The sequence below is a fragment of the Myodes glareolus genome, chromosome 10 (assembly GCF_982192425.1).
Source record: "Myodes glareolus chromosome 10, mMyoGla1.1, whole genome shotgun sequence".
Taxonomy (NCBI): domain Eukaryota; kingdom Metazoa; phylum Chordata; class Mammalia; order Rodentia; family Cricetidae; genus Myodes; species Myodes glareolus.
The window spans coordinates 28138270-28160365 of NC_142035.1; the positions used below are offsets into that span (position 1 = coordinate 28138270).

General features: G+C 46.3%; 1 protein-coding gene across 1 annotated transcript; it reads left to right on the forward strand.

Annotated features, from left to right (window-relative positions):
* Positions 1-12084: 12084 nt before the first annotated feature.
* Vsx1 (visual system homeobox 1) lies at positions 12085-19228 on the forward strand. The gene is made up of 5 exons (XM_087911131.1): positions 12085-12912; positions 14945-15023; positions 15284-15407; positions 16537-16714; positions 17842-19228. Exons 1-5 carry the CDS (start codon positions 12483-12485, stop codon positions 18132-18134), a joined length of 1104 nt encoding a protein of 367 aa, XP_087767257.1. The 5' UTR covers positions 12085-12482; the 3' UTR covers positions 18135-19228.
* The last annotated feature ends 2868 nt before the right edge of the window (positions 19229-22096 follow it).

The following is a 22096-nucleotide window of genomic DNA, read 5'->3' on the forward strand; positions in this document are numbered from 1 at the left end:
AACTCTTAAACCATTGTCTCATGGGTACCACAATACCATCTTGTATTCAGTCTACATTCAAAGTCCCTCCTCTGTCACAAAAATTTCTTTGAACACAATTGGTTTGATTACAAGCCAGAATTTAGCCAAAGATCATGGATTCTATTTAGTGGTGACATAATCTTTTGTTTTGGAGAGAAGATTATGGGAGAGAGAGAGAAGGAGAGAGAGAGAGAGAGAGAGAGAGAGAGAGAGAGAGAGAGAAAGAGAGAGAGAGAGAGAGAGACAGCCATGCTGGTTTGAGTTAGGCATGGAGGCCAGCCATGTCATGGGCAAGCAGTCACAGGGTGGGAAGGGAAACTTTGGAAAAGCACTGACAGCCGGGGCTTGATAATGTACACCTTTAAATCCCAGCACTTAGAGGGCAGAGGCAGATGGAGTTCTGTCAGTTTCGGTACAGTGAGGGCTACCTAGAGAGACCCTGTCTCAAAAACAAAAACAGACAAAAAAAAAAAAAAAAAAAAAAACCAAAAAGAAAAAAGAAAAAAGTAAAGAACACACCTAAAAGAAAGGCAAAAGAGAAGGGAAGGTTACTCAGAAAGGTGAGCAGACCCAACTTCATGGTGGCTCTGGGTGACTCCCCTGACATCATTTTATGTGACATGTCATATATGCAGTCTGCCACTGACATGATGTGCCTGACTCCTGTGAGGACGTACACTCCTTTCCTTTATCCGTCCCCTTGTCTTTGGTCCCTTAGGTTGTTTCTCGATGGCTACTGTGAGTGCTGTAAAGAATGTGGGACACGTGTCTGAGGTACCAACTTCATTCCCTTTGGGTACATGCCTAGATGTGAGACTGCTAGATCATATAGGAATTTCTTTGTTTGCTTATTTTTGAGAGTGTTTCTCCATGTAGACCTGGTTGTCTTGGATCTCACTCCATAGACCAGGCTGGCCTCGAACTCAGAGACCCACCTGCCTCTGCCTCTCGAGTGCTGGGATTAAAGGAGTGTGCCACCACCATCCAGCCACAGAAATTTTATTTTTATGTAGATATTTCATCTGTGGTTACTACGAAGACTAACCACATTTGGCATACTCAAGGTGTTTGCTTGTTTATTTTATGTGTATGCAAGTTTTGCCTCCATGTATGTGTGCACCATATGCGTGCCTGGTGTCCTTGGAGGTAAGAAGAGGGTCTGGTCCCCCAGAACAGGAGTTATGGGTGGCTGTGAACCACCATGTGGGTGCTGGAAATCAACCTTGAGTCCTCTACAAGAGCAACAAGTGCTTTTAACTGCTAAAGTCATGTCTCCAGCCCTCATACCCAAGTCTTAGCACTTCAGTTTGAGTTTCAATATAAGAGAAGAAAAAGTTACTCAGAAAGGTGGGCAGAAGCAGCAGTACAAAGATATTCCTTTTCCAGGTGTGTTCCTCTTGTCTTCAGTTATTAATACCACAAAAAGTTAGTTTTCATTATATATTGTTCCTTTAGATGAACATTTCTTTTTTAAAAAAAAGATTTATTTATTTATTTTGTATATAGTGTTCTGCCTGCATGTATGCCTACAGACCAGAAGAGGGCACCAGACCCCATTACAGATGGTTGTGCGCTACCATGTGGTTGCTGGGAATTGAACTAAGGACCTCTAGAAGAGCAACCAGTGCTCTTAACTGCTGAGCCATCTCTCCAGCCCTAGATGAACATTTCTTTAGACGGATTTTTCTCTCAAATTATGTAATAAGAGCAATGTGGAGTTAGAAACTAAGTTCTAATGATAGTATCTTTCAGATCAATAATTTAAAAAGGTATCTATTTGTCTCAAGCTGGTGGTGGTGGCACATGCTTGTAATCCCAGCACTGCGGAGTCTGAGACATGACTGTGAGTTTAGAGTCAATCTATCTAAAAATAAAATACGCAATAGTTTCTTAAATAATATAGAACAGAGTTGCATTCCAAACTGTTATTAGGGTAATAGTAATGACCTTTATTGAAATTCCTGTTTCTTCATATGAGGTTGGGTTATTGCCCTGTATCTTTCCACCATGCCCTGCGGTACTCTGAGGGCATTTGTTGCAGGCTAGATCTAGTGCTAATTAATTGCCTCAGCTTTGGTCTGGCTAGAGACGTTTTCATTTCTCCTGTGCTTCCAAAGGAGAACAGTTCTGTCAGCTGTAAGATTCTCAGTTGGCAGTATTCTTTTCAGACTCTAAACACCCCAACTCATCTTTTTTTTTTTTTTTTTTTTGAGTTTCAAAATTTCTGATGGGAAGCCTCATTTTCCTGAAGATCCCTTGAGCAACCACTTTTCACATGCTGATTTTAAGGTTTATCTGTCTTCATCTTTCAAAAATTCGGTTTAAGGGGCTGGAGAGATGGCGCAGTGGTGGAGAGCCTGGTTCCCCTTGCAGAGGCCTGGGTTCAGTTCCCAGCATCTATCTGCTGGCTCACAGCCATGCATAACTCCAGCTCCAAGGCATCTGATGCCCTCTTCTGACCTCTTTGCATTTCTGTGGGCAGCATTGTTTTGGCTGCTTTTTCTCTCCTCTTCCATTTCCTCTGCTTTTGAAATTTATTTTATTTTATATTGCATTTCTCTTTTTAATTTTGATGAGGGTAATGAGAGCAAAAACCGTGGGTCAGGTGATCACATTTAACTGAGTGCTCACTAAATGGCCATGTCTTATCCAGCCCAGTGACTGGATCAACGTTTAAGGGCTTTGGAGGTGTTCCCACTCTTTCTGTTACGGCAACAAACCACCATCGAAGCACTAACTTTTGTTTAATTCTATTTTTTTGATAAATCCCAGAGGGGACCATGATGCCAGCATCTCTAATATCTCATGGCCATTTCTTCCTTTGCATTTCTTGTTAGTGTATCCCTCTCCATAGGCTGTGTTCATGCAGATTGTAATTTCCAGTCAGCAATACAGGTCCCGTTGTCCTTAGGTGTCATCTAGAGCGAGGATAGGATAAAGCAAGGCATGGCTGCTATGGACACAAAGCTCATGTCTGGAGAAGGCCCATGGTTTGCAGGAAATGGGAGGTTTGTGGGTAACAGTACCACCATGACTGCAGAAAGCAAGGGACAGGTTGTGTAGACAGGGAGGGGCTTTGAGTGACATTTAATCACTGGACATTAACAGGGGACATCTGTCACTGCCTTTCAGTAAGGAAGCTATGCCTGCAGCCCAGGGATGACAATATGTTCCGGGCTTCATAATCGCTCAGGGAAAAAACCACTTCTGCAGAAGGCTCTTTCAGCGTTTGCTGCAAATCCTTCTAGTTTATTACAGAAATCCCGGGCAAATCCTTCAGCGAGTGGACTTTCTATTAACACAAAGCTGCTAAGTGAGAAACAAAATGAACAGCAGAAAACTTAAGCCAGATTCCAAATAATCACACATCGGCCGCAGGACCACCAGCCAGGAGAGACTTGCTTCAGAGCTCTGACTGGTGCTCTTGACGAGCGTGACACGGGAGCCTGTGGAGATGGCCAGGTGTCTATGCTGCTCTTGCGGACACCTGGGTTCAGTTCCCAGCACTTCATAAGGCAGCTCACAAGTGCCTGCGACTCCAGATGCTGCAAATATTCTCTTCCGGTCTCCATGGGCACCATACACACATTCATACATAGATCGATAAAAGTAAATCATTTTTAAAAGTGAAGAAAGGAAGGCCTGGCAAAGCTCTAGTCCTGACCAAGTGGCCCTGGCCGCTCTTGTCCTTCCTGCTCTTCTCTGTATCTAGCTCCTGTGTTTTCTCTCAAAAAGGGGACTTTAGTGGCATGCCCATCCTTCAGTAGCATATGGAAGGCATTAGAGGGGGGTGCTCCAGAGCTCAGTCTCCCCCCTGAGCAATTGTAGGTCCATAGGCCATGAGGAAATTCTGCAGACATGGTCTTTACGTTATTGTGTAATATGTCTCTCTGTGGATATGCTGTATGTATGCAGGTACCTATGGAGACCAGAGGAGGCTGTCAGATTCCTTGAAGTTGGAATTACAGGTTGCTGTGACTGCCCAGTTTGAGTGCTGGAAACTGAACTCAGGATCCTTTGGAAGGACGGGATGTGCTCCTAACTACTGAGCCATCTCTCAGCCCGCCAGGAGGAAAATGTAAGCGCATTTCCTTTGTGTAGCTATGACCAAGATCCTTGGGAGAGCAAGCGGCTGAGCAAGCCTAGGAGAGCATGCGTAGTAGGTGTAAGTTTCCAGTTTATCTATTGTTATGTTCTTATTTGGTGATAGGGACAGGACCCCGTGTGAGTTAGGCACACATTCTTCCACTTTAGCTGAATCCCCTGCCCTCTGTCTCACACAATCATAAGCAACCATTTTTTTTTCCTGATGAGAGAAATGCTGTCACTGACTTTTGTGGAAAGAATATTGGAAACCTATAGAACAGATTTAGAAGGAGGTAGGGGCTCTGGGAACGGAGGTCAGTTCTGGAGCATTGCTTAGCACGTCTGAGGCTTTGGTCCAATTGCCTAGCACTACTACTACTAATAACGATAAAAATCGTCTGGAGTGCTGTACAATTAAAGCGACTTTTTTTGGCTCTGTCACACCGGGGCAGGAGCAGCGGGACGTGCCACAGTGGGTGCTCTTAGGAGAAGCCATTAACATCACAGTGTGAGCCAGGATCAACGTTTCACTCCCGCCAGCGGAACATACGTTGAATCCACGTGCAGGATTAATATCTTCCTAAGGTATAGTGTAGGGACAAATTCTCTGAAAAAAAAAAAACAGCTTCATTTAGCAGGATTAGTTCTCTCGCTCATCTGCGGAGAGGCTGAGATAAATGCGCCATATCCGTCACTGGCCGATCAGTCCTTGTATGTACGCGTTCATGGGTATCTGCCTCCCTGTTCATCCAGCAGGATGCTATTCACCAAGTATTGCAAAATGACACATAAAACTAGGAATAGATTGGATAGATTAGGCTTTGTTCAGAAAAAAAAAAATCTTCCTCCTGCAGCCTACTTGCAGGAGCCCTTCCTCTCACCCCACCTCCATCCCCTCCGGGGACTCTGCCTCCCGGTGCAGACCCAGGGTCCCCTTAGCTCTTTCCCACTGAGTTTAGAGTAAGCAGGGCTTTCACCCCCTCCAGCCACCAGTAGGGGGTGAGCAAGAATTTATAGGGCGCAGCGGAGACTATAGTTTCTGCCACCAGAGTGGGGGGGAGAGGGAGGAAACCAAGCGATGTTTTTCTTTAGACCCTGCCTCTCCCACATTCCCTGACCCATCCCCTTTTCCAGAACCTTCTCGGGCACATGCTCAGGTGACAGAGTGAACACCAGCAACTGCCGGGCCCTTCAGAGGAAATGTTTGATTTTAGGCCTGATGAGACACTTACGGAGGAGCAGCAGATGGTTCATAGAGCCAGTGCTCCCCTATCCCCAGAGTCTGCGCCCCATCCCCGTAGCGTCCTCTGGGTGCTCTCCTAGCCTATGACACACAAGCAATGCAATGTCACTCACAAGTCAAAGGGCTCTGAGGCCAGCAAGCAGCACATGTGGGAAAGATAGAAATCTCTTTTGGCCCCTCATCTGTTCTTCAGTCTCTCGAGCCTTAGTCGGTGTCCACCAGTCCCAGTACTCCTAGACTCTGGGCTCCAACACATCGTGACATCCCATCCTGCATCTTGAGAAAGTCAGGACAGAGATGACCAGGACAGGACTGGCCCAGTCAGCCTGCTTTAGGCTCTCCACGTGGCCTGGCACCAGAGCCTCTGCTTTCCCAGGCAGAGCACCCACCCTTCCTCCCGTTCCAGGCATTTACTGCGCTCTGGTTGTTATGCTGAAGATGGGTCTGACATATCTGCACGGTTCTGAATGAATCCAACAGCTTCCTCCAGCACAATTTTGTCCCATCCTAGGGCAAACAGGATCCCCGGAAGAGACGAGCAGATACAATGCGCTCAGTGCTTGCAGTACGTAGTAAGATTTCACTCCAGAGGCAAGGGTGGCTGGGCACGGAGTGTGCTCTACAGTGAAGAAGAATCAGAATACTCAGAGATAGGGCGGGAGGGGGAAGGGTCTCAGCACAGCTTCTTCAGACCTGGTTGTATCCCCATTGTTCCATGTGTCACATTTGCTGTCCCATCCCGTGAGCTGGTTTCCTTCTGCTTCACTTAGCTCCCATTGGCTCTGACTCTTCCAGACAGAGACTCCTTGACAATTTATGTGTATGAAATCATTTGTTTTGCTCCTTTTTGGTTGTTTTTGTTTTTGAGGCAAGGTTTGGTTTTGAAACAACACGGGCTTGTTTCAAACTCTGTAGCCAAGAATGACCATGTGCTTCTGATCCCCTCCTCTGCATCCCCAGATCGCCGAGTTTACGGTGTGTGCTACCATGCCTGATTTACACGGTGCTGGACATAGAACCCGGGACCTCATGCATGCAAGACAAGTTCTGTCTAAACCATTTCCAGCCCCTTGTTTTCCATTTTTAAGATAATTGTGAATGGATTAAACAGAATCGCCCCTAGAAATGCTGGATAAATATGCTTTTTTAAAGTCACCATTTGTCTTGCGACATCTAAAGGGAATTTCCAGGACCCAGAGTGAAGGTGAAAACCAGGGTGGTGAGAGGAACTGAGAGCAGGCTCTTCTTTTTGTTCCTTGCCAGCTTTGGGAACTACACTTTGTCCTTTTATTTTAAGAATGTGAACAGAAAGTACAGAGAGTTCCCATATACACACTGAGACCTCCTGTCATTAAAATCTTTCATGATTTTGTATTGATCAAGACCACACTGTGGGGAGGCTATTGAATTATGGAGCCTGAGACTGGATAGCCGCATTCTGTCGTTTAGTTGTTGCTTCCCCACGACACACAACAGTTCACTGCACAGGAAGAGCCTCCTTATGTTGCCTGTTCATCTCTGCCTCCTTCTGATCCCCTGGCAACCGTAGCTTTGCCTTTTCTGGAATGTCAAATGTGAAATCACACAGTATGCAGCTTTCTCGGATTGGTTTCCTTTACTGAGTAATGACATTTACTCATTTCTCCCCGTCTTTTCATTTTCATTTCCTCTTTTTCCAGGGTCTCTCTATGTAGCCCTGGCTGTCCTAGAATTTATGTATGTAAATCAGATGGTCTTGATTTATTGTTCGTTTGCTTGTTTTTGTTTTTGAGACAGGGTTTCTCAGTGTAGCCCTGCTTGGAACTCATTTTGTAGACCAGAATGGTCTTGAATTCATAGCGATCCACCTGGCTCTGCCTCCCAAGTGCTGGGATTGAAGGCATGGCCCACTATGCCTGGCTCTTTTCTTTTTTCAAAGATTTATTTATTTATTGTGTATGCAGTGTTCTGTCTGCATTCATGCTTACAGGCCAGGGGCACCAGAACTCATTATGAATGGTTGTGAGTGACCATGTGGTTGCTGGGAATTAAATTCAGATCCTTTGGAAGAGTAGCCAGTGCTCTTAATCTCTGAACCATCTCTTCAGCCCCATTTTTTTACTTTTTATTTTTTGGTTTTTCAAAACAGAGTTTCTCTGTAGCTTTGGAGCTTGTCCTGGAATTAGCTCTTATAGATGAGGCTGGTCTCAAACTCACAGAGATCCATCTGCCTCTGCCTCTCAAGTGCTGGGATTAAAGGCGTGCGCCACCACTCTCCAGCTTTGCCTGGCTCTTTTCATTGTTTTGATAACAGAACAATATTTCACTGCCTGCTTGTAATATAGTTTATGTATTTCTCAGTGGATGAACCAGGTTGATTGCTTCCAACACTGGATTATTATATAAAAAAATCCTGTTATGAATATTCATTTGTGAGAGCATGCTCACCAATGCAAGGGAGTAAATACCAAAAAAATATGATTGCCATATCATATGATAAGATCATGTGTAGTTTTGAAATAAATGAACAAACTGCCTTTAAATGTTCTTTCTATATATCAGATACAAGTTTTTAAATAGAGCTGTGTTTTATAAATATTGTCTCCAAGTCTGTAGCTTCTCCTCTCTTCATGTCGTTCATAGACTGCATAGTCTATACAGATTTTCCAAACACATTTAATGCTAATTTACCCACACTTCCAACTTTGCCCTACCCTCAAATTCCCCAACTATTCCCTTTCTCCATCTTCAATCTGCTTCTACTCTGCCCCTTTCCTTATCCACCCCACCATGGACCTCTTTTGGTTTCTTGGCTTCTCCAGGTACTCCAGTTTAAATACACAAATCTAAAAGATTGAAAACTTCGATTTACAGATGAGAGAAAACACGTGACATTTGTCTTTCTGGGTCTGAACTACCTCACTAAGTATGTTTGTTTGTTCCATCCATTTACCTACAAATTTTACAATTTCTTTTTTCTTTACAGATGAATAGCATTCTATTATGTATAGGCCTCACGGTTTCATTATCATAGTTGCTGTGAATAGCCGTGAACATAGGTGAACATAGAGAGTAAGGATTTCAGCAAATATAGAATCCTTTGGATGTGTATGCCCAGGAGAGATATAGCTGGTCCTTTGTATGGTTTCTATTCTTTTCAATTTGCTGAACCATGTTTTACAATCCAGAATATGGCCTATCTTGGAAATGTCCCATGTAATCTTCTCTCTGTGTTTATGTGTGTGCATTCTTACTGTTTTTCAGGCATTAACCACCTTAAAGAATATTTTTTTTTTGAGACAAGATCATTCACTGGCCTGGAGTTCACCAAGCAGGCTAGGCTGGCTACATTAAGCTCCAGGGACCTGCTTGCTTCTATATTTCCAGTACTGGAATTATAAACATGTTCCTCTGTTCCTGGCTTTTTACATGGGTACTGAGGATTTGAACTCAGGTCCTCCTGTTTGTGTGGTAGTCACATTACTAACTGAGCCATTTCCCTGACACCCCAAATCTGTTTTTTAAAAAGGTTTATTTATTTTAAAAAATGTTTAAAATTTCTCCCCCACCCTAGGTGTGTGTGGGTGGGTTGGGGTTTGTGCACATAAATGCTGGGGGCTGAAGAGGTCAAAGGCATTGGATACCCTGGTGCTGGAGTTATAGAAGGTTGTGATCCACGTGACATGGGAGCTGGGAACCAAATTTAGGTCCTCTGTAGGCGGGGTAAATTGTTAACAGTCCATAGTCCCAGAAGGAACAGTACTACTAGGTCCTTGGGGACAGTCCTACCAAGACCTTGGGGACAGTCCTCCCAGGACCTTGGGGACAGTCCTACCAGGACCCTGCAGAGACAGAGTAGAGTGCACTGCACATGTCTGTGGTAGAACAGAGTGCATATAATCCACTTCTGTTGTTCTGTGATCCAGGGTTTTTCAGAACGTACTAATTCTTTGCACGCGTGGCTAGCTAGCACAGTAGACTCAGGGCCAAGAGAATCCCCTGGGAAAGATAAGAAGCTGAGGCGTGGGACTGGGAGACTAAGGAGGGTAGGCAAACCGACCACAGAAAGGGACAGGAACAGGAAGAAAAGCTCTTCTACAACTTTCTTGTTTGTTTGGTTTTGTTTTTGAGACAGGTTTTACTCTGTAGCCCAGGTGGCCTCCGGGTCTCCAGTGAGTTGTGATTTTCCTGGCTCAGCATCCCATATGCTGGAATCACAGGCAGGAGCCAATATACTGGGCCCTAACAGCATCTAAGCAGGGGCAGAGAAGGAACTACGAGAGCATCTCACGCTCTATCCCACTCCTGTTACAGCTGAAGATTTTGAATAGCTAGCCAGGCCAGCAGCAGTTCTGAAAAGATGGGAAGCAGTGTCTGTGGACCCACCCCAATTGGACAAGGTCTAGTCTGGTTCTGAGAAAGGCTTCAATGCATCTAAACTGGGCAAACAGGAGAAGCGATGGACGGGCACGTTTGTGGCTGGCATCAGAGATGGTCTGGAAACATTCCCTGAAAATAGCGAGAGGGAAAACTTTGATTAGTTAAATCTTAGATAATCCTGGCTGATGAAGGCAGACCTGGACTCCTTAACGGATTTAGGGTTCCAAGGAGGGTGGCAGAGGCAGCAGACCCTGGCCCTAGATGTGCGCATGGTGAGAGGAGGCCAAGAGGAGTCCACATCAGGCTGCCAAAGCATCAAGATGAGGTGCAGACCTTCCTGTCCATGTCTTTATCTGCCTGGAGACAGGGCAGACATACAGTGTGGGTAGACAGAACTACCTCCTGTGCCCGGTCTCTTAAATTACTGGAAGTGATTTCCTCCGCTTTGAAGGTCGTTTGGGTAAAGCGCTTCCTCCTCTCTTGCTCCTGAGTCTCCATCTTTTGGCACCAGCTATTGGACGGCTGCAGCAGTGGGGGTGTAGTGACACAGGTTCCTTAGCAGGAAGGGGACTATGAAAACCAAATTCTTTTCTTATTTTGTGTGTTGGAGGGGATCATGTGTGCTAGGGGGTGCACGTGTGAAAGTCGGAGGACAGTTTGAGAGAGTGGCTTCTCTCCCTCCACTGTGTGATTCTGGACTCCTTGGGTAGTCTGGCGTGGAGTCAAACATCTTTATCCTCCGAGCCGTCTTGAAGGCCCCATGAAAGGGTTCCTTGTTATCACTTTCCCTTGCCAGTAAAGTGCCCAAAGATCCAGTTCTCCTACCAGAGTCCCTGCCAATTGGGAAACAGGCAGCATTGGGGTGCCCCTGTCCAGGAATAAGGGGACCCTTAAGCCTTCCTCAGTCGGGCTCTGCCTCACTTTCCCCATTTCTCTTCTCATGTTCCATGAGACAGACCATTTGATTCATATGAGTAACCTCTCACCTGCAAAGTGGGCTTATTAGGTAAGATCTTTCTCAGGGAGTTAGAATGAGATGTACTCTAGGCTGTTTCCTGTGGCTGAGTCCAGACATTGCTCCCATTCCCAGCCTTTTGGTTTCTTTGTATCTCTGGCATCCACTCGGGGTGTGGGGAGTCTGTCATCTTGGCAGCCTGAGATCTGAACCTTAGCTGTAGGCCGGAGGCGAGGTCGCTGGAGCCTCTTTTACTTGCTGGTGACCATGGCTGAATCACCTACCCCAGCTACAGACCACTGGGTATCTTAACTGTGAGTCCAAATCCGAATTTACAAACGATCACGCAGGGCTCTGTATCTCTGATGTCTTCCCCTAAATTCAAAGGTGAATTTTGGGCAACATTCCTGGCAGAACTGAAAAGACCCCCCACCCCGACCCCTCCCTACCCGTGAGCAACTCAGGACAATTATTCTGAAGGAAAGTTACCGGTTTGCTAATCCAGCAGAACAGCTTGGAAGGGAGATTTGGGTCTTCCTTTAATAATGGAAAGTTAATGCGCAGCCTCTTGTTATTGTCTTTCTTAGAGCCCCTTGTTTAATCCTCTGGCTTAGTGGTGGCGCCCCTCACACAGCGAAGACAGCAAGGGAGACGCGCTGGGCTGGGCTCTGGCCGGGTTCCTCGGGGAGGGGGAGGAAGCCGCGCCGCGCCCCGCAGGTCTCCAAAAGTTGTGGCTCGCTGTCTTGGCGGCCTTAGACTGTTTGGAAACCAGGAGATTTTGAGAAGCGCCTGAGAGCAGGACCCCAAGAGAGGATGGGCGTCTGGGCTGGAGGCTGAGCCAGGAGTGGCTTGCTCACGTGTTTTAATTAGCTCTAATTTCAACAAATATGGAATTCCTACTTTGCCAATCAGATTGTCTTTGGATAATCATAAAACCTGACAGCAATTTGTTAGTCTCAGTGAGGAGTCCCAATAGATGGACCTGTTTACTTCACTCTCCCCATCTGTTTAGGATTGCTGAATCAAATACCGGTATACTAAAACAATATCCATTGCTTACGAGAAATTAACATTTTACTGGGTTGCGCGTATTTTTGTTAATCTGCCCACGGTTTTAGCCCTCCTATTCCAATCTGCCGCTCCTCCTCTCTGCTCTTTTCGTAGTTGCTGTGAATTTGCGAATTTGTTGCATTCTCCTCTCCAGTCCTTAGGGATCTAGCGAGGGGAGGATTTGGTTGGAGGGAGAATTGCGGGTCTTGAATTAAATACAAAATATCAGTTTCTTTCCTGCAGGGGTTTTCAGGCTGAGCGCTGGAGTTGAATCGGCGGGCCTGCGTGGTTTGGTAGTGAGGGGGATGTGGTTGGGAACCCGCTCAAGGCCTTATAGGGTGGTTGGGCGTGTGAGAAGGTTTCAGAAGGCCAGGAGTGTCCAGAAGGGAGCTCATCAGGATGGATGTGGAACTTGTGGTTTTCATGGAGTGGGCAGACAACACACTCCTCAGTTGCTCACTTTACCTTTCCTTCCAGAGCATGGGGGTGGGGTGGGTAAGGGACAGCCGGAGAGAGAAATAAGGTGACTAGGAAGAACTCAGTTGGGAGGCCAACAACTCAGGGGAAGGGAGCTGGTGGCGTCTGCACCTCGCTGGTGGGAGCCTGGATGAGTCTGCTCCCTGCTGATTGGTGCCTTCTGGGACGTCTAGGTCTCAGGGACAGCCTACCCAGCATAAAAGACTTCGCCTGAGCTAGCCTCTTTTGCACAGGTGACTGGGAGGGACTCAACTCCCCTCGCCTGGAGCCTGGCCTAGAGACCTGAGAAGCATGCCTGGACGGGACGGGCTTTCGGATGGGCGCTCTAAGAGTAGAGCTCTGACACCAGGCTGTCCTCGCACCGGCTCTCGCCTTCGAAGCTTTGCCATCAACGACTTGCTGGGTTTGGAAGCCGATTTGCCTACTCCGGCGGGACCCGAGTTAGGATCCAGCTGTGAAACTCCAGCGGAGCCCGCGGGGCCGGGGCCAGGACTCAGCGGTTCCTGCCCTGCCCGTGGGGCTCTCCCGCTGGGGCTGGGCCTCTTTTGCGGCTTCGGGGCGCAATCCTCTTCTGCGGCCGCTGCTCGTGCGCGCTGCCTGCTCCTCGCCGATCTGAGGCTTCTCCCACCCGCGGGACCCGAGCCTGCCGTCGCCCAGAGCCCCGTCCGCCCGTCGCCTGCGCTCGGCCGCCAGCAGCGTAGCGAGAGCGTCTCCACGTCGGGTAATTTTAGGAACGCTTTCAGACCCCAATTCAGAAGCACCTGTGTAATGCTTGGTCGCCCTTCGAGACACCTTAGATCTCGAGAGGTTGGAAACCCAAAGAGAACCCAGTCCCGACAAGGGGACCCACTGTGCCTCCTGCCGCTGCTAGTCTCCAAACCCCTGCCTTTCCTCCCAAGCCTTATTCCCGCAGGCAGTGGGGACAGTCATCATGGGTTCTGATGGACCCTGTGTCCAGACCAGCAGGCGCCTTTCTCTCAGCGCTTAGCACGCGTCTTTGAGAGGCTAGTGGTTAGGAAGACCATTGTCTGTTTGTCTATCCTTAAGGTAGAATTGACCGAACTGACCCGTAGTTGAAGAGGGCTGGGTGTCAGAGGGAACTCTTGGCCTCTCCGGGTGCTGGGAAGGGAGTTCCGGGTCTCCAACCATTCTCTCTCTTTCCCTCACCTTTTTTTTTTCCCACTCATGTTTTGTTCGGAGTTCACCTATTTTTCTCAGGAAAAAAAAAGTCTTGGGTTGTGGGGCAAGAGAAGGAACCTAAGACATTCATTCCACCGGGCAAGAAACTGGGAGGCTGGAGATGTGACGGGGAGGGGGAGAGAATAATGCGGAAAAATCGACCGCGGACCTAGCGAAACTCCTGCAGAGCAGCACCCACCCGGCTGAATAGGCAGAGAGGAGTGTGGTGAGCAAAGACGGGCCGGTCTCTGGGGCTCTCAAAGGGAAATGGTCCATCGCATACTCCTCGCCTCTCTATAGTATGAAAGGAGCCCCTCATTTGTTGTGTCGTTAAGATCCAAAGGCTATCTTCACAGGGTGACTTCTCCAGATAGTAATAATAGGAAAGGTAAAAATGCGAGTAAATTTTATCCTGAATGGGCATTTCATGCAGAAACAGCATCATGTGACTGGTGGGAAATTCTGTCGCCTTAAAAAGCAAAAAGACACAGTTGACGTTGATTTAAATACTAGATTGTCAACCCAATATATGCAAATATTATCATTTCCATGTAATCAATATAAGACAATGCTTTGGGGGATATTAAGTTTCCCAAACTGACAAAGTGCTTTATATCTGCCGCAAGTCTTAGTAGCCACTTCTTAGGCATTTCCTCACCCAGTGACTTCCGGACGCTCCACAGCACAGCATAGAATATTATAATCCAAGGATGCCGTTTTGTGGTGGTGTCATGGATTCAGAAACAAAATTGATGATCTTTCATTGCTTTTGACTTTACTCATTTGCAAGATATTTTGGGGGGCAATTTTACTTTTGAATGATGAGTCTGATAATAGTTTGGCTTCTAGCTTTCCTTACCCTGAGAGCTTTTGCTATGTTGAATACAGGCAGAGAACTGAACAGTCGAATGGTATTGTTTCTAAGGAAATCTATACATCACTAGAACATGTATGTCATGCATGCAAAAGCTTCCTGGGTGCATCAGGGCAGGGTGAGCTCTGACAAAGATTCTGATGTCCCGAATCTCAGAAATGTCCACATGGACATTGAGGGGAATTGAGAGGCAGCTGGAGCAGGGTGGACTGTCAGCTGTGGACTCTGGTTAGCAAAGACAGTAAGTAGCCAAGTAGCACTGTCTTTCCAGAATGTGAAATTTAGATCCCAACTTCATCACTTGCAACTTGACCTTTGTGACCTGGCAGGGCAGCAATACCAGCTTTTTATTTTATGTGGAATGATAGAAATAAAGCAGACAGCATCTGGAAGTGGGAATTGCTCTCTTTGTGCATATCACTAAATAAATTCTTGTTTTTTTTATTTTTTGAGACAGGGTTTTTCTGTGTAGCTTTGGAGCCTGTGCTGGAACTCATTCTGCAAACCAGGCTGCCCTCAAACTCATAGAGACCCACCTGCCTCTGCCTCCCAAGTGCTGGGATTAAAAGCATGCGCCACCACCTCCTGGTTTACTAAGTACATTCTTAACACATGATGTTAACCTTCACATTTAAAATGTAGCAAAATATGTAGCTCAAACTATTCACATTCTCAGAGAGTTCTCTTCTTGTATCACTAGACGGGGACAGTCCATCTGAAGAGAAGAGTGACCTGAAGATGTCCCCTGCCCTGGGCAAGAGGAAGAAGCGGAGGCACAGGTATGGGTTCAGGCTTCTTGGCCTGTCTTTCCTCAGATGGGCACAACTCTACTGTCTTTGAGAACAGAGCCTAAGAATACATAGAGAGCCCAGCAGTGCTATGGTGGCCAGTGAGAACCACACATCTATTTTCAAAGTTGCCATGTAATTCTCAGACGGCTACAGGGAAATCTGTACAGTTCTGGAGACATAATTTGGTAGGTTGGTAAGTGGGCTGTATCTTTCTGGCATATTTCATGTGTAATTCTGGCTCTCTACAGGACCGTTTTCACTGCCCATCAACTAGAAGAACTGGAGAAGGCATTTGGTGAGGCTCACTACCCTGATGTGTATGCCCGGGAAATGCTGGCTGTGAAAACAGAGCTCCCTGAAGACCGAATACAGGTGTCTAGTAGTGCCCTTTCTCGTCTAAAGACACAGCAGAGAACATGTCATTCCCCCACACCTGAACTAGCCACGGCTACTCAGAACAGCCCTACACGGTCTTCTTCACTAGAGAGCTGAGGGTGGCGTAGTTAAAGGCACTAAAAGGCTCTCTCTGGCCTTTGTGCTTTTTCCCCCCCTTCTATCATTATCTTTGACCTATCCTCAAACATTACACAATTGTGAGCCATCGAGATGGCCTAGTTGGTTAAGGCACCTGCCACCAAAATGACTTCTACCTGAGTTGGATCCCTGGGACCTACTAGGTAGGAGAGCACTAATTCTTGCACGTTGCTCTCAGACAGCCCTGTGTGCTGTGTCGCACCAACTTCTACATGCATGCACACAGAATTAATAAAAACGACGTTTAAGAAAATCAGACAATTGTGTATTGAGCTAGAAAACTGCATGAAGGCACATTAGTAAAGATGTTTGGCTCTCCTCTTTATTTTATTTTTTTAAAAATATTTATTTATTTATCTATTTATTATGTATACAATATTCTGTCTGTGTGTATGCCTGCAGGTCAGAAGAGGGCACCAGACCCCATTACAGATGGTTGTGAGCCACCATGTGGTTGCTGGGAATTGAACTCAGGACCTTTGGAAGAGCAGGCAATGCTCTTAACCTCTGAGCCATCTCTCCAGCCCCCGGCTCTCCTCTTTAGTTTTAAAGAAATCACCATATACAGCCTGAGTGGGTGTCACAGCGTGCTCTCTGTGTCCCAGTGTATCAACCCTGAAAGTCTAAAGGGACCACTCACTGCCCCTGTAGACTTTCTCAACAGGAAAGTCAGGAAACTTTGTTGTGGGCAGCCCCTTTATAAACACACTGCAGGAAAGGATCCTTTTCATTCCTTATTTTTGCTTCCTGGGTCCTTAGAAAACTTGAGAGGAAGCGACTTCTGCCTTATCCCCACCATGCTGAGCCCTTGCGGGTTTGGAGGGCTGTTGCCACGCTGGCTGGCTCGCAGGCAGGCCTGGGTGGGGAATGGGCCCTTTGTAGACCCGGAGTCCTGGAGTGCACGCGCTCCTGCAGGCATCCCTTTTTGTAGGGTCTCTCCTTAAGTCCCACCTCTGCCTCTAACCAGGTCTGGTTCCAGAACCGGAGGGCCAAGTGGCGCAAGCGAGAAAAGCGCTGGGGCGGCAGCAGCGTGATGGCTGAGTACGGACTCTACGGGGCCATGGTGCGCCATTGCATCCCACTGCCAGATTCCGTGCTCAATTCCGCGGATAGCCTGCAAGGCTCCTGTGCGCCCTGGCTTCTGGGTAAGCCCATGGCTGAACCGGACCAGGGAGGTGGGTGGAGTCCTCACCGTGAACTTACAGAGCAAAGCAGGAGAGGTCTCAGGTTTAGGCCCAGTCTGAACTCTTAATTTTCCTTTAATTCCTAGCCTTAATTTTCGTTGGAAGTGTGGAGGTAGCGTGTGGGAAAGTCCTTTTAGGCTGTTCACATTGGCAAATATAAATAGACAGGGAGCCTTGCCTTGTGTTTGATACATATGTTCAAAGAGGTGAAGGCTGCTGGGAAGTTTAGAAACTAGACAATTTAGAGCGCAAGGTTAATAGGGCCACGCCGAGCAGGGAAAATCTAGGGCATGCCTTTCTGTTTGCACTGCGGAAATAACAGTCCAGGTCCTGGTCCTGATTTAACAAATGTGCCCTTTCTGGTGCGCTTACCCCTTCCTGATCTGTTTGGGTTCAGAGTTTGCAGGCTTGGGTCCCAAGATAATCACTATCAGAAAATTAATTAGGTGGATCATAGAGGGATTTTAGGTGGGGAAAGCTCAGCAAACAGTGTTCCGGCAATATGCTGTGCTGAGAACCGGAGATACAGCCTAGACTTTGCCTAAGGACCGGAAAGATTAGAGAGAAGCGGGGATGGAGAGCCAAGCCCAGTCCTCCGAAATCACACAAATAGGGTTACTTTTTGGCACGGGACTTCAGTCACACAAGCAGCTGGGTTTGGTGCTGATCTAGGGTCACTTTGTTATCCAAACAAACGTGAAATCATCGTGCCACCCAACAAAGCAATTTTGCAAGACTGACAACTGGTGGACAGCCTTCTAAGCCCCGGTGCTGGGAGTGAATGTCCCGGTGGCTCTGCTGGCCCCAGAGGAACACTGACAAAGAAAACTTTAGAGCTAGAAGAACAGTGATGAAAGGAAGGAGTGCACTTAATTGCTGAGTTTAAAAATATTTTTGAGCCTGGTATGGTGACACAAGCTTTTGAGTTGAGCACTGGGATGGAGAGGCAGGCGGATCTCTGTGAGTTTGAGGTCAGCCCGGTCTGCATAGCAAGATCCAAGACAGTCAGGACCACATCGACAGACCCTGTCCCAAAACAAATCAAACCTTTTTTGTTGTTGTTGTTGTTGTTCCTTTCTATTTTTCAGGGATGCATAAAAAGTCTACAGGGATGAAGAAACCAGAGAGTGAAGACAAGTTGGCAGGACTCTGGGGCTTTGACCACCTCAAGGAAGGTGCTAATAAGGGTCAGGATGGACTTGAAAGGGGCCCAGGTAACACGAGCCTGAACCCTGAGGACAGCTTGGAAGATGTTGCCATTGACCTGTCCAGCTCTTCCAGGCAGGAGACAAAGAAAACGTCCCCAGGGTCCAGTGTTCAGGGGTCTTCCCATGACCCAGGGCAGCAGGTGCTCCAGCCCCCAAAGGTGGGAGCCTCATGAGACCAACAGATTGCTCCCCTCCCCCACAAACTGGATATGTGCATATTTCTCACCAGCAATTTTTTTAGGAGACAAAACTGGTCCAAGACAAACACCTTCAGTTTGATTTTCCTCCTGAAACATCTGGACGAAAGGCAGAGTTATGTTGGATAAATGGTGATCTAGGGAACGGTCCGTTGAATTCTAGAGTGGAGAACACTTTTTATAACCTCTTGAGCCAGTCAATTGGGTCTAAAATTTTATTTCTCCACTGTAGAATTTGAGTAGGAAAGAAATTCAAAGGTAGTTTTAGGGATGGAGTAAGACGTAGCTCAGCTGACAGTACACACGCAGGCCTGAGGGCAGTTCCCCAGTGCCACATAAACCAGATGTGGGTGGCGCAGAACACCTGTGAACCCAGCACTCAGGAGGCGGACACAAGAAATCAGATGTTCAAGAGCGTCTCAGTTTGAGGTCCATCTGGACTCTGTACGACCCTATTGAGAGAGAGAGAGAGAGAGAGAGAAAGAGAGAGAGACTATTACCACTTACATTATTTGAGATACTGTTCAATCATTAAAAGCGCTGGTCTTACCTCTTCACTCTAAGTTAGAATATTTGGATTTGGTTTGGCTTTGTTGAGACAGGCAGGGTCTTGCTGTGTAGCCCAGGTTAGTTTCAATTTCATGATTTCCTGCCTCAGCCTCCCCAGTACTGGGATTACAAGTGCGAATATAATTGTTTTACAAACCGGAAGAAGTTTCTAAACAGATGAATGAATGACTGAATACTGTATCACTTTTCCTGGAACCAGGTCTTAGACATTCTTGTTTTCACAGTAATTTTGTGTTCTGAGTATCACGTGATAGACCTTGGATATTCGATGTTTAAACAGCAAAGAAAACCATACCCCTCCCCTCCTCTGAGATCATCTGGAGCCATGTTTAGGCAACTGTTAAATATCTGAGGACTGTCTGAAGGTCAGACCTGATTTCCTGGTCCTTTTGAATTTATGTTTGGAAGCACTTTAGTGACTTGAATTTATGAATGTTTTCTTTCCTGTATTTCCTTTGTTGTTTATTTATTATTTAAAAATAAATTCATGGTGTGTCTGACTCATGACTTTGCTGGGCCCTTGGTGGGCTCTCCCCTCCTGTCCCTTTTAGCCTGGGAGCATGCACAATGGGTTGTCTTTCAGGCTCCTATGTAGGGGACTGTGAGTCAGCGGCCCTGGCTGGGTCACCCTTTGGAGTGCATTGTCCCAAGAAGGATTGGCTGTTTGGGATGACTTCCTCTGCAAATTATCTCAGGAATCTATCAGCTTGGGTACACACACACACACACACACACACACACACACACACACACTCACCATCTCTTCAAATAAGAAAGCAGAAAGTCTCTTTCTTTGAGCTATTTTTAATCCCTGTTCTATAGTGATGTAGAGATTGAATACTACTGACTCCCTACTATGGAATGAGTAAGTCTTCTCACTTTGATTTATTCTGGCTGTTACTGATCCTGCCTGAGTCCTGGGACTGACTGAACCTTGGTGAAAATCAGAAGTTCTTCCATTTTTCTTGCTTAGAGGTGGCAGCCCTTGCTCTGAGTCCTGGCCCACACTCATCTGGATTCTTGTATCTCATGAGGACAGTGTGGGTGGGGGTGTTCACATACAGTTTTCTTTTAAAAATTAATTTATTATGTTTAGTTTATATGCATATGTATTTATGTGTATTATACATGTTCTAGAGGCCAGAGAGAGTACTGGATTCCCTGAACTTAGAGCTATAGGATGTGGTGAGCTACTGTGGGTGCTGGTTCTTCACAAGAGCAACAAGCACTCACAACTGCTGAACCATCTCTCCAGCCCTTGCTCACACACTTTTATCATGCACTGTCCTCAGATTTTTGCTCCCATGCTTCATCTAATTTATCAAAAGTTGCTTTTGAGGAATGTAGTGATGAGGCAAGCAGGCCTGCTTTTCATCCTGCCCGGCTCCCGCACGGCTAGCTTTACACCCAAAATAACAGCACACAAATTGTATTCTTTTAAACACTGCTTGGCCCATTATATCTAGCCTCTTATTGGCTAACTCTTACATATTGATTCAACCCATTTCTAATAATCTGTATATCACCACAAGGTCGTGGCTTACTGGGAGAGATTCAGCATGTCTGACCTGGCAGCTTCATGGCGGTGGCTCTCTGACTCTGCTTTCTTTCTCTCACAATTCTGTTCTGTCTTCCCTGCCTACTTATGTTCTGACCTATCAGGCCAAGCAGTTTCTTTATTAATTAACCAATGAAAGCAACACATAGAAAGAAGACCCACCTACATTAGAGGAAGGAATCCAAACAGTTGCATATTTCTTCAGAACTGAAGCATTCCCTCCTAGAGAAGGAAGGAGGCCTTGCTTCCTGTCTAGGGATCCCCAAAAAAATGAATAAATACCAGAAGCCCAGGAAGTTACAAAATTAATGCAGCTCCTCCGCGGGTTATGAAAACTGTAAATAGTTTCAGGAAAGAAGAGATTGTCCAGGCAGCAGGGTCGGTCAGTCTGCGCAACACAGAGGGCACCTTCTGTGAGTCAATGCGCATGCCTGATGGACTTTTTGCTTACACTGCACTGCCTCCAGGTCATCCCGTGCCTGTAAGTGATCCCCATAAACTCACTGGTTCACTAAGCTAGACTTGAGTGGGATCATTTTCATGGCCTGTTGTCAGTGGCCTATCTGGAATGAATAGAAGCTTGCTCACATGTTCCCAGGAAATGGGATGCCACCCATGCAACTTGCAAGCATCACACTTGTGACGTATTAGCAAAGTATTAATGCTGTCAGTGAAACCTGTGCGAGATAGTGGTGGAATGTTGCTGAGCGAGCAACACCTTCGAGGGGGGAGAAGATACAAGGAGAAATAAAGATGCTTAAGGAACGGTGAAAATGGACAAATTTCTCTGGAATGTTGTATAGAAAAAGAAGACAAGTGTGAGAAAAAGGGAAATCATATATTTGTATATATACATACATACATACATGTATATATGTATAAATATTTTTTATTTTCTCCTTGACATGAACTTTTGCTATGTTGCCCAAGCTATTTTGATTTTTTTGGATAAAGAGATCCTTCTGCCTCAGCCTCCTCAGTAGCTGTACCACAATTGTGCGATCATCCAGCTAAAACTACGTTAAATGTGTAAGAAAGCACTATAGCCCAGTGAGGTATCTGGGAGACTGGGCCAGAGAATCTCAAGTTCTAGGCTAGCCTGGGCTACAGAGTGAGATCTTTCTTTCTTTCTTTCTTTTATCTTTTTTCTTTCTTTCTTTCTTCCTTCCTTCCTTCCTTCCTTCCTTCTTTCTTCCTTCCTTCCTTTCTTTCTTTCTTTCTTTTGAGACGGGCTCTTACTATGTAGCCCAGTCTGTCCTAGAACTCTCTATGTAGACCAGGCTGGCCTCCAACTCACAGATATCTACCTGCTCTACCTGCTTCTGTCTCCCAAGTGCTGGGATTAAAGGCCTGGCCATGAGATCTTGTTTCAAAAAATATAATCAATTCACTGTTCACAACTAAAATGACTGGTATATTCATTAATTTTCTTTAAAAGTCATCAAAAATGAGCCATGGAAATGCCTCAGTGCTTAAGAACACTTGTTGCTTTTGCAGAGAACTTAGGTTCGGATCTCAGCACCCATACAAAAGCTCAGAACCATCTGTGACTCCAGCTGTGGGATATACAATGCCCTCTTCCTGCCCTTGTGGGCACTAGGCATGCACCAAGTGCACAGAGGTATCCGTAGACAACATACACACATAAAATAAAATAATAATAAAATTCAAACACATAGGCTTTTATTATGGGAAACTTTACAAATGGTGCATTTTCTGAGAAAATACATATTACTAACACTGAATTGATAAAAGTGCTACATCCACGGCTGTCACACCAGTATAGCAGAAATGCTGACTGGGCAGGCAA

Bases quoted from the DNA above. Each gene is read 5' to 3' on its own strand.
- Vsx1 (XM_087911131.1), top strand. From the start codon at position 12,483: ATGCCTGGACGGGACGGGCTTTCGGATGGGCGCTCTAAGAGTAGAGCT. The intron at 15,024-15,283 runs GTATGGGTTCAG...GGCTCTCTACAG, and splicing joins AGGAAGAAGCGGAGGCACAG to GACCGTTTTCACTGCCCATC. The intron at 16,715-17,841 runs GTAAGCCCATGG...TCTATTTTTCAG, and splicing joins CTGTGCGCCCTGGCTTCTGG to GGATGCATAAAAAGTCTACA.